Here is a 17,688-nt window from a genome sequence, read left to right as displayed (position 1 = left end):
TCTTACATACAATACTTGGCTTGGCATGCATGGGTAGGTGTGTCAGCAACATCACTTGAAGAATTAGATTAGATTAGATTGTTGACCAGAGTCTTCTACTGAACTGAACGCCACGTCTCTTCCTTTTTGTTAACAACATGGCAGCAATTTAGTGCATCCAGTGTCCATCGTTCAAGCACTACGTTTTTGAACAGTGCTAGGGCAGTGTCTGGGCACTTTCAGTGCCTTGAATTTACAGAATTTTTCCCAACATAAGCACCCTATGCACTGAAACTTAGTACCCGAAGTGCACAAGTGCGCAATATGAGACGTGGAAAGAGAGACAAAGCGAAAGACCCACTTCAGGATGCTTCTGTAACTAAGATCTTCCAGATTTCCAAACATTCTACGCCAAGCTGCGCTTTTTGGCATCGCTTAGATTTGTGTTGTGACTTTTTGGAGGAGACAGTGTAAAACGTGCTCACATGCGTATCAGTGGATGGGACAGAAGTGTATTAAAAGGGTGCTAATGATGGAGGCCTAATAGTGGAGGACATATGCGATGGCTAATTCTTTCATGTAACACAACAAAGGGAGCATAAGATTCTGTATGACAAAGTTTTGGTGATATTCAACATCAATGCCAAACCAAAATGATGCAAGCTCTGGCTGGAGAGGGACTAAGCACATTTGTCCTGTTCAGCTTACAAGAGTAGGCACTTTGACATACTTATGGCTCAGACTATATCCTCTCTCAACTCCCTCCACACCCGACACGACTACTTGTAATGCAATGCAATGCGATGGCAGCTTCCTCTTCTTCACACCTTTGTCTGCATGCTACTGTGTTGAGTCTGAAACCTTCACACCTGCTGACTGGAGCAAGAGGCTGCCTGATACTCAATGCCAGAGGTGGAAGTCACCATTTGCATTAATATACATACTACTATTGCCACAAGAGAATGCAAACAAAGGCCTTTAAGGATTTTGACAGAGGAACTGTAATATTCAGCAAACCAATATCTTTTTGGGTCTACAGCTACGTCCCATTTCAGGCTCTACACATTTACTTCAAAGCGCGTGGCTAGGAAGAGCTCCCTCGGCATTTGTGAAAAGGGACCGTCTGGCCTTTGAAACTGGCACATTCATATCATACTATTTTCAACTAGGGATCTTTTTTTGTGGATTTTGCTTCGTGTTCTTGAGTGACGCTTGCCACTGCTTTCCCACCTCCTGCTCTAATGCCTCACAGCTGATATCAATTAGACTACATGTTTATGCCTCGTCACCTGAGGGCCCTGTTTGTCAGAGTCCATTACCTGCCCCAAGACATGCCAGGTCATATGTTGCCTTCACGATCTCAGGACCTCTCGAGACAGCGGACGACACTGCTCATGTGACAACCGAGTTCTGGACTTTGGCGCATGAACGCCACTGATCCCGGAACAATCGGGAATCATGCGTGTTTTGTTTTGGTTCTCTTTTCTTTTTTTCACCTCCACTTGAGCCTCCACACCCACGACATATCATTTTAGCTGAAGTAGGCTAAATTAAACAGTCAGAGACCAGCATTACCGACATATGTGCATCTGCAATTGAATGACATTAACTGGTGTTTTTGATAGTGATTACAAGATGATATTTTAGCATTTTTGATACTGTTTACATGCCAGTTGCATGCATGGGCGCCATGTTGATGATGCGTGTGTCGTCACACAAAACATAAGCTCGGGAACTCGTTATCTACTTCCGCCTGAGATCAACCTCGATAATTGAGACATTGCGTCACCAAAAATGTACGCCCACTTTCCCGAGGTTTTAGGTCGGCTTTCTTGGGATTCTCGACTTTTTGAACGAGCCAGGTCATAATCACACACATGTACTCTTGTTCCAATTCTGAAACTTCCACACAGACTTCCGCAAATGAAACAAATTGGGGCATGAACACTGTGTGTGTTTGTGTGTGTGTGTGTGTGTGTGTGTGTGTGTGTGTGTGTGTGTGTGTGTGTGTGTGTGTGTGTGTGTGTGTGTGTGTGTGTGTGTGTGTGTGTGTGTGTGTGTGTGTGTGTGTGTTTTCTAAATTAAGTCCTGTAATATATATAGTCCTATAAGTGCTCGTATCACTACATGGACAATGAAACAACAGCAGGACCAACTTATGAGCGATTGATCACCCATCCTGCTCCATGACTGAGGAACCCTGTACAGAATGGTACTGCCCCACTAAACTGTTGCCTGAGTTCAATTTCGTTGTGTTCCGTGTCCCAGTGATTGGATACGCTTTGGTGAACTCCACGAAGTATCCAATCACCAGGCGTTTCACGCCCTAGCAAGGCTAGAACACTTGGTATGGAGATGGGGCCAAAGGGAGTATCTCCAAGTGAAAAAGAAGTCTGCGACACTGCTTGTCTTACTGTGTATTTAATAGAGCAACGTTTCGACCTTCAGGTCTTCATCAGGCAAAGGGAGTATCCCAATGGGTCTTTCACTTTCTCAGAGACAGGCATAAGCAAGGGCTGCCCCTCCACTCACCTCCACCACGTCAGGTAGGCCTCTGGGCGGAAAGGAATCATGGGAGTTGGAGTCCAGCAGGCTGGGGCCCAGCAGGGCTGTGCCACTGGAGGGGCCCACAGGGGGGAGCTGTGTCCTCCGGCTCTTATCAGGGGACACCACACTCGCTGTAGACACGGACACATGGAGACAGGACAGGACACAGGATATGAGTGGCGCTCACTGGTTAAAACAAACGGCATGCACAGTGTGTAATGTGTAATGAATGACCGTATACGTGCTTGTATTTCTACCAGAGGCATCTACAGATGCAGAACATATGCAGAGAGGGCACAGGACATGAGTTGGGCTCAGTGGGTACAATGAAAGCCATGCACAGTGGCCTCGGTTACATGGGACATTTAATTCAGAATAAAACTTAATTCCGCTTTGAAAACGTCACGTAAACACACTTCACAATTCAAAATTAAATGAAAGTGCAATGTAAACTCGACCAAACGATTTAATTCTGAATTATTCATTCGGAATTTAAACCATAATGTTAACGTTTTGTAATTTCAGGGTTCCCACACCTTTTTCATGAACAAATTCAAGCACTTTTCAAGCACCTTCAAGCACCAAATGTACAGTTTTCCAGCACCTTTAGTAGTTTGCGGGAGGGGGTGTGGGGGTCCTCCCCCAGAAAATGTTTTTAAGATGCAATTTCCTGCATTCTAATCATTTTTTAGGGTGTTTTAACTAACTCCCTCAGATTTTTGATGTACCTGAACAATTTATTTCTATTATTTGGCTCACTAAGTTTCACTTGACACAAAGCAAGCATTTTCAAGCACTTCACCAAAAATTCAAGCATTTTCACAACCTTGAAAACACTTGATTGAAATTCAAGCATTTTCAAGGAATTCAAGCACCAGTGGGAACCCTGTAATTTGTGCACGCCATTGTGCAATGTGTAATGGGTGACCGTTTGCAGTTTTTTAAAATATATTTCTCTACCATGAGTAGTACTCTCATTGAGTACAGGTATCTAGAGATGAATATGGGGAGACAAGTAGGGGGCACAGAAAATATGAATGATATGCGTGGTTTGCAATGTCTAATGTGTAATATTGCCTCTGATGTGATGATGCGCTGTAGACAGCACGCTACACTTTCTGTATTACAGCAATGGACTGGTGTGTGTGTGTGTGTGTGTGTGTGTGTGTGTCTGCGTGTGTGTGTGACATATTTGTACGCATGTGTCACTCACACAGCAGGTATCCGAGCGTGGAGTCAGTGGAGTCACTGGGGTACCACTGGGGGTCGTGTGAGGGGGAGGGGATCCAGCTGTGCACCGGACTGGCAGAAGGGGAGGGCAGCAGTTTGGGGGTGTGTGTCCCATTCAGCTTAGCCGGAGACAGAGATGGTCCTTCACCTGAGATGGAGAGGGAGAAGAAGGGAGGAGAGAGAGATGGAGAGATTAAAACCTTCAACACACCATTGTAATAGTGTCTGATGAGCTTACACAATTGTTCATTACGGCGCACAGTATAGCATGGCCATGACGCCAGAGATAGACACTCCCATCAGTAGTTGAGTGCCTTTATTTTGGGCACTTTTCATTTCCTATTGAGAAGGTGGTCAGATCCAAATCTATTCTTAAAGTGATACTATCCCATTTTTGGAAATAAGCTTATTTTACACCTCCCCTTGAGTTAGATAATAGGGTTTTACCGTTCTCCTGTACTTTCAACCGTTCTCTGGGTATGGCAGTGCAAACTTTACCTCCAAGCTAGCAGTTAACATTGAATCCTATGAGACCAGCTGGCGGCTAACTGGTCTCATAGGACTCAATAGCCTTAGTCTCACTGCAGGGCCAGCCCCGGGCTGGCCCGGACAAAAGGGGGCTGACGGTGATCTCATCAAAAGGGGGCTAGGTGCTAAAGATGGCCGCCGGGCCAGGTTGTGGGGCTAAGGGCCGCTTTCCCTGGCCCGTCGAATTCGATGGGCCAGCAAGCACCGCCGAGGCTCGGAGGCGGGGTCAACCTCGGGCGATATAGCCCACGTGCGAATAGCCTACCAGACCTTCGGCGATAATAGCGCAAAAGCTAAATAAGCCGACATAAATGTCATGTGTGAGTATTTGTGAGACACTTTTTATTGGTGTCCAGTGGAAAGCATGCCAAATCACGATAATGGCACAAGAGTTGGCGGCTAAAAGCATAAAAAAGCCGACATGACTATGACATCCCAAGTTTAAGTGTAGTGGTGCCCATGATGCCCTGATAACAACAAAAAAGTAATGTTGGCTAAATAACTTTAAAAACAAGGGGATTTCTCCGGGATTTGGTCTCTTTTCACATGGTAACTTATTCAATTACCTGCACATTCACCATGAATAGACAGGTGGCACGCCGCAACGAGGGGGTGTGTCGCTATGTCCGGGGCTCATAATTTTCTATAGCAACTGATGAAGGTGCTATGTCTCCGGGATTTGGTCTCCTTTCACATGGTAACTTATTCAATTACCTGCACATTCATGTCTCGCTATGTCCGGGGCTCATGCTTCTGTGCGCTATTGGGGGGATTAACTGGGCATGTTCGCACGTCTCCTTCTGTTCACTCTCAGTTGTCGAGCTGCTCGTATTTTCATGCGTCTTTGTCTTCTTAACATGCGCTGCGTCCCATACAGCTTCTGAATCGACAACTTTGCCATGTAATAAAACTGTTCTTGAAAGGCAAGCCATTTTCTTTGCAGTTCTTGTCGTCTTTGTCCGTAGGCTACGAGCCAAACGGCGACCTGCTCCAGCAGAGTTTGCTCAATTTTCTTCTCCTTCTTTGTCGTTGTTCTGTTGTTGTCCTTCTGTGATTTGGGGCGAAAGTGGGCTGTGCCCGACTGACGTTTCACAAACAAGGCGTGTACCTGAATGTGCCTGGGGTCGGCTATGAGTCCGATCAGGCAAAAAATGGCCCGGGGCCGGCAGCTCCGAGCCGGCCACTCTCCTGAGCCCCGGGCGGCCCCGGGCCGCTGAAGCGCGGCTAATGAGACCAAGGCTAATGTTAACTGCTAGCTTGGAGGTAAAATTTGCACTGCCATACCTAGAGAATGGTTGAAAGTATAGGAGAACGGTAAAACTCTATTATCTAACTCAAGGGGAGGTGTAAAATGAGCTCATTTCCAAAAATGGGACAGAATCACTTTAAAGGTAGCAGACAAACCACAACAAGTTAGACATTGGTCATTTAAATAGGCATCGCCAGCATATTAAATAAACACTGTAAACCGGGACCAAAATGAACCTTTTCATCACCAAACAAAAACTTACTACACAACACACACACTTACTAATGGGTCAAAGTGGCTGGTAGGAAAGAAAATTTACTAGCCAAACTGAATTTTCACCAGCATTTGGCTGGGTGGCTGGTGTTAATTAAGGGTCCTGACTGTTAGCAAGCACATGCGTTATTTGCCCACCATATGGTGCAGAGTTGATGGCGATGTCGATGATGGAGTCGCTGATGTGCGTCTGGGCCTCTCCGGAGGGCAGGGACTCCTCAGGGGGCCCCGGCAGAGAGATGTCCAGCAGGGAGGCCACGCTGGGCGGGGCGAGCAGGGAGTCAGCACCCCCGGGGGACGGAGGGGGAAGGGCGCTCTGCAGAGACTCCTGAACGGGGAGAGAGGTGCGTAGTGAAGATGGAGAGAAGGGGAGAGAGATGTGCAGGGAAGATGGAGGGAAGAGATAAGGAGAGAGAGAGAGAGCGAGATAATTCAAAGAGTTAGAGACATGCTGATTCTGATTTCAGTGCATTTACGGTAGGCTACAGTAGTAAACGCCCATCCAGCAGTTTGTTTAGCCATTCTGTGACCTTGACCTTGACTCAATTCTGCAAAAATTGAAATGAGTGAAACTAGAAATAGAGCATATTTTCTAAAACCTTGGTCTGCTTCAGTCCTGTAGAGTTTTTATTTGCTAACCTACACAGACCATTCCGAACCGAAAAAAACAATTTCCCGCTCAAGTAGGGCGGTTACTTGATATATTCCCCCCCCCTCCATAGGCCTCACTTTTGTTTGTTTCAACTAATGAGAGGCCACTCCTAGAAAATTACTGTTAAATGCCTTAACATGCAAAACAACATCCCAGCACTCTGGTTCCTCCAGTATGGTGGCCTTCAAGACGAGCACAACAGGAGTACGGCCTGAGGGGGCTCAAGTGCTGAAACTCACCCCAGTCGCTACTGACACTGTGTCGGCAGGCAGAGGGAAAGGGCAATGGAGGCCTAAGTAAGCTCTATCATCCAAGATCTACCAACCATACTGTAACTAAACATTACCTCCATCCTAAACTCCCATTGATTTTAATGCACATCACCTCATCCCCCTCATCCAGTCAGCATGTCTGCCTTTCATGAAGATTCACGCATTCATTCATTCATTCATCCTTCCTGGTCATTCCAGTCAAGGCAATGGAGGCATGAGAGAGCCCCATCATCCATGGTCTACCGGCCATAGCTAAGCCGCTGCCCATCTCCGCTCCCTTACCCAATTGCACTTAGTGCATGTATGAGCATCACACATCACCTACTCCCCGGTTTCCCTTTATGAAGATTCATTCATTCGTCAATGCCATGGTGCTCAAATGAACTACATAGTGAGCCGAAGGGCCTCTTCAGACCTGGTCTGATGGTGGGGAAACTGAAAAGAAAATAAAGGTACGCAACACTGTTAAATGCTCCCAAATTTGGGAGAATTTAACAGTGTTGCGGACCTTTATTTTCTTTTCAGTTATCTTACGTTTGGTCCAGCACCTGTGCCACTGATGTGCGCGCATTCTTTGACTTTCTGATGGTGGGGAAAACAGGGGGACCGCAGGAGATGGAGCTGCAATGAATTCCACTTGCTTGCATCTTAGAGCCGATGTTCACCGTCACGCGGAGCGAATTCGGCACACCCCCTGAAGGTCGCTTGATGGCGATGACGGCAGCTAGACTAGTAGTCCACTCCCTTTACCCATTCACGCATTATTGTGCATTAATCTGCATATTATTTGTCACTGCTCCCCTTTTGCTCGCTTCGCCCCTCTGGATTTGGCCTACTCACACAACACTTTCATGGTCCGGACTTGGTGATCAATCGCCTCCGATTTAGACAAATAGGGCTCTGTGGTGCGGAATTTGCATCGCATAGCAGTGGACATCGGCCATTACTTCCTTTAACAGCATTTTCCTTTGATGTGATCAGTGAAGAAACATGAACCATGCAAATGGATGCATGTATGAGGGCAATAGTTGTCGTAAGCCTCACCTCTGCTTGCTGTGGGATGATGGCTGCCTGGGTCTGGGTCTGCGTCTGGCTGAGCAGGGGCAGGCCCTTCTCCGTGCCCAGGAGAGTGGCCTCCACGGCGGGCGAGGACAGGTCTCTGCAGGGGCTGCCTGGAATGATGCCTGCAGACTTGGCTGCTAGGTCAATAGCACCTGTGGGTTAGACAATACAGATCCATTGTAGTCAGATGACATTCAAGACACAAGGGTACCATAGTTCGGATTCACGAATTAAAGATTCAGAAATTAAACATCTCATTACTATTATTTTATTGGTTACAATTGTGGCAGTTTTTTAAATACAGGTTTTGTTTTGGGTAGTTTTTGTACCCCCAGAATGACACAGCCGCTCCTAGTTCAGAAAGTAATGGTTGTGTTATTACCCAGTCCTGTGACACAGTTCAATTCAGGTCGTTTAAACGGAGAAACGGTCTTACTAGAGAGTTCTGTGGAGGGTGTTGGAGCAGGCGCAGTAGCCGTAGTGGTCTTGGTGACAAAGGGTCGTGTGAGAGGGACGCGGGGCTGAATCGGTTTGAATGACCCCGTGCCTGCCAAGAGAGAAAAATATATACACATACACGTTAAGTATTTTCTTTCTTTGAGCAGAAAAGCTTTTGTTTGGTCGAAGTGGTACACATAAATCACAGCCCTCTGTGCGGATATTACTTTTCATGCGGGGACAGAGTGGCATATGGAGTAGGGTGTTGCACTGTGTGGCTTTGTTACTCACCATGAGCGGCAGAGTTGGAGAGGATAGAGACTGAACAGAAGTGCTGAGACATGTCACCCGTCGTCCGCGGCACCAGTGTCCTCTGCAGAAACAGACAAGACAGGACAAGACAATTAAATAATATCTGGAAAGGATTTATGCTTAAGTTTCTATCGCATAATCTGCTGCCTGCTCAGGGCCGGTTTTTAGCATAGGCCGGCTAGGCGGTCGCCTAGAGCGCCATGTGAAGAAGGGGCGCCGAAATGGCGCTCTCCTATGCGTAATTTTGCGATATGAAGTTTTTTTTATGAAGTCGCAATCAACAAAGAGTGGCGAAAGCGCTCCTCACGGCAAAGCGCCCCTCAGCCAATAGTAATATCGCTTCCAACTGTCTCTGGGAAGTCTGTGAACCAATAAACAGACAGTTCTGAGAAAGGGGGCGGGACGAGTGACAGCCTGCGCTCTATTTTGAATTTGGAGACCAGTGTTGCCAAGTCCGCTTATTATACGCGACTTTGGGCTTCTTTTTTTGAGCAGTCGCTTTTAATTTTGTAAAGTCGCGGGTTGCGGTTTTTTGGGCTTGTTCTTTTCAAGGTTGGGCTTGCTGTTTTCTCCTGCTCTGGTGGTGATTTGAATGTGTTTCTCAATGGCAACTCGTTTTTTCTCACTCATCCTTACAAGTGACCCTGCTACAATATTGTTAACTCCCACTTTCTGTGGTCACTTGTGGAGATTTTAGCAGCCGTGCAGATCCCCGTAAAGAGCAAGGTCTTCCCTGACCAGGCACGCGACTGACAACCCACCCTTTCTGTCGCTTCTTTTGGGCTTGTTTTCACGACGCCCCTCAGTCGCTTCTTTTGGGCTTGTTTTTAGGGCGTCAGCCGCTTATTTGTCGTAGAAAATCTGGCAACACTGTCAGAGACAGAGAGGGCAAGCGCAAACAATAGTGCTGCTCTGCTGGATGGAGATTATTATGTTCTCATTAAACCACTCATTGCATGATGCAGGAGTTTCAGAGGGTGTTTTGGAACTATGTGATTTAATCAGCAACCGTTTGTGATTATGGAAAGCCTAATAGTTATGAGGTTACTATTTGGAATTAGAGAGAAAAAGAGCTTTGTTTTTGATCAGAGAAATCGCTAGTTAGCATGCTAACATTAGCCAAGTATGCCAAGCAATGAAATCCAGTAAAGTAGCTGTTAGTAGCCTACTCACTACTCACTAACACCCACCTGATATCATAATAGGCCTACTTGCTTAGGTTGACAAGCAATGTAAAGTAAGACTGTGCAATGTTTAAAACTATTTTAGCTGCCATATCTCCTTCCATCCACATGAATTACCTGCTTGTTGTAAGCTTAAAAAAACATTAATTTCCAGACCAGAATGACAGCCTACATTAATCATGTAACAGAACCATGCACAGCAGACAAGTGAGGCTATTTACTATATTTTGTATATTATGAAATTCAATAGCGTGACAGCTCTTCTCCCTTTCTCTCACCCTGTCCCTCCAGTTCAAACACATAGATAGCCCCCTTCTCATTCTCCTACTCACAAATGCACCACTATTTCCAGTCCAGAAATGAAATTGGTTTGGAAGACAGCACAAATGTGTAGCTTATTAAAATTGTTATGCTGCCATGCTTTGTGATGCTGTAGGTAGTGTAGATCAATGCAGACCTCCTTGGTAGGCTTATTGTCTACACATGCATTTTACATGCAAATGTAGGCCTACTGTATCACTCTCCTGGCATTTCAATTTCACGTTACAATTCAAACACATTGATAACCTCCATCTCATCTGGGGTTGGGGGCCCCACCACCATCACATCCAACATACCACACAGTGAAGCTACTTTCATGCGACTCAATCTGATGTGTTGGTCGCCTGTCAAAAAGAACCACAAATCCATTTGATGAAAAACGGTTATTGTTCTTGATGCTATTTAGTTAAGCTTACTACGGATATTACTCTTGTGATCTGTAAGGTATAAGAAATAGGGGGGGGGCGCCAGAACTCAAACTCGCCTAGGGCACCAAATAAGCCAGAACCGGCCCTGTGCCTGCTAACACATTGATGCCTAACGCACCTGCAAAAAACGTATGTATCGCATCATCTGATACCTAGAGAACTAAGGATGCATAGCATCCTATTGTATTGCGTTCTCATACCTGCACTACTAGAAGTGTATGGTATGCTGTTGTACCTGCACGAGTTAAGGTTTATTGCATCATATGGTATTGCATTGTGACATTGTAATGCATTGTACCCAGCCATTCCAGGAAGTATGGCATTGTGCCAGAGAGAGTAGAGAGAGAGGTTCCATTGGCCCATTGTTTCCGGGTTCTATTATTGCAAGGGGGGGGCATTACATTGGCATATCTCTATATACTTAAAGAATCTTTGATTGTACTGTATTGTATTGAGTGATGTCCTACCTGCACGACCAGAGGCTTCCTCAGCGGTCGGCCTCTTCCCAGCTTCTTCTGCTTTGGCAGCAGGAAGTCAGACTGCAGGAAACACAAGAGACACGTCAACAAAGATTTTTAATGGGGTAGAAGACCAAGATCCATCTTAACAAAAGTCAAAGCAACAAAGTGGATTCAAGTCAGGTCTCCTAAATGGGCGTGACTTTCCATGGAACTCTATTCATTTTCCCAGTCTCCTAAAGGAGCATAGCTGCCATAGGATTGCAGTTTGCAGTCTCTACCTTATGAATCATCTCTTATGTGAACCTCATGTCATGCTATGATGATGATGTTGTTGTTGTTGTTGTTGGTGTTGGTGTGTGTGTGTGTGTGTGTGTGTGTGTGTGTGTGTGTGTGTGTGTGTGTGTGTGTGTGTGTGTGTGTGTGTGTGTGTGTGTGTGTGTGTGTGACTAATTGACAAATCGTTTTGGATACAGAAGTGGCTATGTATTAGAGCTGAAAATAATAATGTTTTAGTCCGACTGTTAATCATTTTAATTTTGGTGGGGAGAGCTCTGTCACTCACGTCCATCTAGCACAGCTCCATAACTGGAGCTCTGTGTGCGACTTTTACATTACATTACACTTAGCTGACACTTTTATCCAAACGACTTGCACTTAGTTATTTACAGGGATATTGGTTGTAGTCCCTGGAGAGGTATGGGGTTAGAACTCGGAGCCTTGCTCAAGGGCACCACGGAGTGCGTTAGGGAGTGCAAGGGTGGGATACGAACCAACAACCTTCTCATTTAACGCCCATTTCTAGTAGCTACACAGTGACTGCGTGTGAGTGTCTAACTCTGTGTATGTGTATGAGAGAGACGTCTTAGTGTGCGTGTGTGTGTGTGTGTGTGTGTGTGTGTGTGTGTGTGTGTGTGTGTGCGTGGATGCACTTGTCAAAATGGCTGTCCAAAAGGCCCAGGCAAGATGGATGGGGTATGAGTCAACACTGAGTCACACATCCATTCGGTTTGGGATTATGCATCATTGAGGCACACGCAAACAACAGACTTTGTTCGCAGAATAATTACAATATTTCTATTAATATTAACGGAGTTAATCTATATGCATACACGTAATAGAAGTACTATTACAGAAAAGTATTAGTACTAGTGAGATCTACTACTAAAATTAATTCAGGAGACATTTTCCCTCACGGCAATCACCAATACTGAAAAGGTCTCAGGCTTTTTGATGACCGATATCCAATAATTATAATATACTGTACGTGGTGATCTGCATCAGGGCTTGACATTAACTTTTTTGCTTGCCAGACGATGTGGCTAGGGGTTTTCCCGAGTCACTAGCCATCCAACTACTCTACTGGCCACAGGTGTTTAATTATTTTTTATTTTTTTTATTTACGCTGTACATCTAACCTCAGAAGATAGGGTGCTTAAAGCAAGAGGATGAGTGCATGGATTTCTACATGGAAATAAAACAAACAAATAGAAACTGAGTAACTGCGCTTTTTCTTGAACTAAACAATTGATACACTAGGGGCAAAGTGCAGAATATATGCTATTCTGGTATGTCATACCATAGAATAAGATACCTGCCAAATTGGCTAGTGACACTGAAATTGTTACCAGCCACAGCCAAGTTTTACCAGCATTTGGCCGGTTGGCAGGTGCCAGTGTCAAGCCCTGATCTGCATGTATGACCTCATCTCTGTGCTGATGTGTCCTCCATGAACTGTAGTCTACGTTTGCACCCGTCACGCCATCATGTGGGAGAATAGATATATATTTTTAATGCATGTATCAGCTATTTATAGTTGGGGATCAGTGTGGGCATGTCTGTATGTGACGGCCTGCATGTGGAATTTATGAATGTGGGTACACAAAGTGAAGGTGTGTGTGTGTGTGTGTGTGTGTGTGTGTGTGTGTGTGTGTGAGGCTTGTACGAAATTCCGAATTGAGAGAATTTCAATTCAAAGTAATGCCATAATACGAACAGTAGGTGGTGGTTTTCTATGTACTTTCATTGGGTGGTGTAGATTAAATTCAAAGAAATTCAAGGTAATGACACCACCTAGTGTTCGTAATATGGCATTACTTTGAATTGAAATTCATTCAATTCGGAATTTCGTACAAGCCTGGTGTGTGTGTCTGTGTGTGTGACAGAGACTGCATGGATGTATGCTTTTTTAAGTGTAGCAGTGTCGATATGCAGCATGAAGATAGTGAGTGTTTGAGTGAATATTAAAATAATGAGTGAGAGTGTGTGTGTGTGTGTGAGAGAGAGAGAGAGTATGTGTGTGTCCCTTACATGTGCGTGCATTATGAAGAGGAGTATGTTTGCGTTCGCATGTGCACACATCATAAAGATGGGAGAGTGTGTCCGAATGTATGGATATTGTGATGATGGTGTGTGTGTGTATGTGTGTGTGTGTGTGTGTGTGTGTGTGTGTGTGTGTGTGTGTGTGTCACGCGCGCGCGTGCGTGCGTGCGTGCGTGCGTGCGTGCGTGCGTGTGTGTGTGTGTGTGTTAGAGGTGCTCCGATTGCTCGGCTGCCGATCATGACCGGCCGATAATGGCCAAAAATAGCCTGATCGGTGATCGGAAAAACATGCCGATCAAAAAACCGATCGAGAGATATTAAATTCCTCACGCAACCACTTTTGCCTTTACACCTGGCGCTGCATGTAGGCGCTGGTTCTGCACAGCTGCAACTGCACCAAAAGAAGGCATCTTTGCTTGTCTATAACTTTTCGCCATCCCCCCCTTCATTTCCACCATGCATAATATCTGCATCAACAATGATCTGATTTTCCGATCCATGCGCCGTTTACCTGACAATGTAATTTGCGATTGAGTACTCGCAAGCGAGCCATTTGACGTTATAACCTGTGTAGTTGCCTCGGTCAGCACGCGACAACTTCACGTTGTCAGCACAAACATGTCAATTATTGTTTTCAAAGTTGTAATTGGCAGTCAGTCGATTAGTTTGATAGTCGCTGAAACACCAAACGGCGACAGGTGTGGTTAAAACTTGAGAGAGAGATTCAGAACGGTAGTGGAGCACTGCAACTGTGGACGGTGACAGAGAGGGGAGGGGCTCTCCTCACGAGGCTGCTCATTTAAAGCGACAGGTTGTTTTTTTTCTCGTATGTGGAAGACTATTTGATGTAATGTTTCAGTTTCAATTCAATCTTAAATAGTTTAGTTATTCTATGCAATAACTTATATATTGATTAATACTGTAGACTGTATTACCAACACTAGTCTGAAAGATAATAATAATAATAATAATAATAATAATAATAATAATAATAGCCTAATAATAGACATGTGCAAATTAAGATTGATTGGTTTATGGGCAGAAATGGTATTCAATAAGGATAATTAATAGGCTATTAAAAAAATAGGAAATCATTTTTGTGATCGGCAATGATCGGTAATCGGCAGATAAAGATTTTTGGTGATCGGTATCGGTGATCGGGCCAAAAAATGGTGATCGGAGCACCTCTAGTGTGTGTGTGTGTGTCTTACCCTGATGGAGTCCAGCTGCTGCCTGAAGGCCAGCTCTGCCTCCTTATTGGGCGAGAACATGCGCGAGAGGCGGGAGCTGTTGGGGGGCAGAGTAGTCGGCACGGCGAAGCCTCCACGCTCACCATCGCCCCCGGAGACCAGCAGGGAGCGCGGCAGGTTACGCACACCTGGAGAGACGAAGAAGGAGGAGGAGGACTGGTTTTGGATTGGTCCAACCCATACACCGGTTTGCATGCAGCGTCCTCACTGAACGACTTGTTTGGCTGCAGGCAGTGTGGTGCAATGTTTGGCAACAGGTAGGCGTGTTCAATTACCCGCCATGTCCAGCCTAGAACCTACTTTTTTTTCTCATGCGATGTGGCTAATGTATAGACTAGTACATGTGAGAAGCACAAAGAGAAGGGAGTTAGCTTAGCTACAGATCTAATGCTTTGTAAATAATCCCATGTTACCAATGTAGACATATGCGGCCTAAACATGTACAAATTTTTCTTCTTCTTAATTTGAGTGGGTGCGGCTTATATTCAGGTGCATTTTATAGTCCAGGAATGACAGTACTATCCAATCAGCAATGACTTTCCTCTGCCAGCAAGGTACAACAAATCTCCCCCTCAATTGCCTTAACTTGGTGAGTTGCTTCACACAGCAGGGTGTTCAGCACACCTATGCTTCTGTTGAATAAATGGTGTTGCTTGCTACATTTCATGCGTCTTCAATTCAGCCTCCGTTTCCTTTTCAGGATCCCCATATGGTACATATGTGCTCACTGTCGACTGTTTACAAGCCAAGACTTGTTATCTCATCCAAATGTCATCAGATTCTGCCACTTTGAAGTGGCATTGAAAAAAAACACACAAAAAACTGAAACCAAAAAAAATTGGCAGACCTCGTGTTGTGATGCTGTACTGAGATTTGGCTCCCTGTGATGTTGTTTGCTACTGGAACTCTAATCAAATCAAACGTGAGCAGCATGATTTTCCATGTAAAGAAGACGCGGTGTATTGGATGAAATACAGAAATCACAAAAGTCTGTCTAGTCTAGTTGTCCTCATCAAGCCTGTGGTGCAGAGCACAGACAGTTCAAGCTTTCTTTAAAACTTTCAGTTGAATGGACAGAGATATTAAAAGTATCTGTGCTTCTAATGGAAAATGCTGAGTATTTAGGCGGAGTATGACTTACACATGGACTAATAACCGCTTGATAACACAGGCAGGATCTGTACCTCCCAGCTAAAACAACATTTAAAAAAAAAAGATCTCTTCATGCAACTTTAAAACCACCTTAGTCTGGCGAAGCACTGCGCCAGCAGTTTATCTAGCAGTGTGTATTTACAGACGTATCTGTGCCAAATGCTTGGGTGCTGCAGTGCATAATGCTAGTGTTTACAAAGTTGGGAAGAAGTGACTTATCTACGCGAATGATTATGTACCTATGATAGGTGAGTAAACCATGGCTTGGTCTACATGGGAGTTTGTGTGTGTGTGTGTGTGTGTGTGTGTGTGTGTGTGTGTGTGTGTGTGTGTGTGTGTGTGTGTGTGTGTGTGTGTGTGTGTACGGTGACTGTATGTGTTCATGTTCATGTCACCTTTACATACGTGTATGCACCGGTATTTCCAGCAAATGATCATCAGCAACTTGTGACTTGTGAGGTCAGAGCTATACTAAGGTGTGGTGGTGTCCAGGTAGCATGTGAGAAAATGTTGTACTTGTATGAATGTCTGTATTTAAGTCCATGTTTGTCCACTCTTACATGTATGAGTATTTTGCATGAAGGATCTTCTAACAAACAAGTTATTTAAGTCTATACAGTCCCAGGAAAAAGTTTGTACACCCTTTGAAATTTCTTACATTTCTGTCCAAATTTATCATTAAACATGGTCTGATCTTCCCGGAAATCTAAAGAAGGAACAATCAGAGTCTGCTTGAACTAATTCCACCCAACCATTTACATATTATCATATTTTTATAGGTCATAAGGCCATAACATTCACAGGAGAGCAGGGCATAAGTAAGTACACCCTTGCATTAAGTAGGTTTTAACCCTCAGTTAGTTGCAATATCATCAACCAGACTTGTCCTGTAGTTGCAGATCAGATTAACAAAACAATCTGTTTGTATCTTTTCTCCCTCTTCTTTAAAGAACTGCCTCTCATCAGCAAGGTTTGTGGGATGTCTGGAGTGCATAGCTTTCTTGACTTCATGTCATATAATCTCAATTGTTTTTTGTCAGGGCTTTGACTGGGCTATTTCAGAATGTGTATTTCATTATTATGAAGCCATTCTAAAGTCGATTTGCTTCTAAAGTATGGGTTGTTGTCACATTTCAGGACCCATACTCTTGTGTGCTTCAACAGTGTGACAGACTTCCTCACGTTTTTTTCTGTAAAATATCACAATAAACTTGAGTTCATTGCTCCACTGATAATAGCAAACTGTCAAGGGCCTGAGGCAGCAAGGTAGCCGCATATAATGATGCTCCCGCCACCATACTCAGAAGAGGAGATGTAACCAAGAATAGCTTAAAATGGGATTCATTCTGCCAATCTAAAATTAATGAGGTTTCTGTCCAAAAAAATATTGCTGCACCTTTGAGGATTGCGAAAAAGCATTTATATGCTTCATAGAATTACTGCAAAATATTCTGTAGACCAACGTTGAAACCAAAGTTGAATTGTTCAGGGGAACACACAATGTCATGTTTGGAGGAGAACTGGAGAACCACACCTTCACAAAAACATCATCTCCACCTTTGAGTATGGTGGCGGCAGCATCATTATATGCGGCTACCTTGCTGCCTCAGGTCCTTTTCAGTTTGCTATAATCAGTGGAACAATGAACTCAGAAGTTTATCGAGATATTTTACAGAAAAAAAGTGAGGTAGTCTGTCACACAGTTGAAGCACACAAGAGGATAGGTGCTGAAATGTGACAACAACCCAAATTTTAGAAGCAAATCGACTTTAGAATGGCGTCGTAATAATGAAATACACATTCTGGAATAGCCCAGTCAAAGCCCTGACAAAAAACAATTGAGATTATATGGCATCAAGTCAAGATTGCTATGCACTCCAGACATCCCACAAACCTTGCTGACGAGAGGCAGTTTTCTAAAGAAGAGGGAGACCAGATACATCCAGATTGTTTTGTTAATCTGATCTGCAACTACAGGAAACATCTGGTTGAGGTTATTGCGACTAACTTAGGGTTAAAACCTATTGAATG

The 17,688-nt window shown here is 44.5% G+C and overlaps 1 protein-coding gene across 3 annotated transcripts in view; it reads right to left on the bottom strand.

The window, feature by feature from the left end:
• cramp1 (cramped chromatin regulator homolog 1) overlaps window positions 1-17,688 on the bottom strand; it is a 43,391-nt gene that overhangs the window by 1,409 nt on the left and 24,294 nt on the right. For all 3 annotated transcript variants that reach the window (XM_063184574.1, XM_063184582.1, XM_063184563.1), the window contains exons 12-19: window positions 14,467-14,633; window positions 10,943-11,014; window positions 8,522-8,603; window positions 8,229-8,339; window positions 7,775-7,944; window positions 5,945-6,134; window positions 3,740-3,904; window positions 2,512-2,657 (exon numbers count right to left, since the gene is read on the bottom strand). In XM_063184574.1, coding sequence (XP_063040644.1) covers window positions 2,512-2,657; window positions 3,740-3,904; window positions 5,945-6,134; window positions 7,775-7,944; window positions 8,229-8,339; window positions 8,522-8,603; window positions 10,943-11,014; window positions 14,467-14,633 — 1,103 coding nt within the window. The remainder of the gene's footprint in view (window positions 1-2,511; window positions 2,658-3,739; window positions 3,905-5,944; window positions 6,135-7,774; window positions 7,945-8,228; window positions 8,340-8,521; window positions 8,604-10,942; window positions 11,015-14,466; window positions 14,634-17,688) is intronic.

This window comes from Engraulis encrasicolus, chromosome 2, assembly GCF_034702125.1.
Source record: "Engraulis encrasicolus isolate BLACKSEA-1 chromosome 2, IST_EnEncr_1.0, whole genome shotgun sequence".
Taxonomy (NCBI): domain Eukaryota; kingdom Metazoa; phylum Chordata; class Actinopteri; order Clupeiformes; family Engraulidae; genus Engraulis; species Engraulis encrasicolus.
Note: the sequence above shows the minus strand (reverse complement) of the source record. Positions and strands in the feature narration are given on the sequence as shown.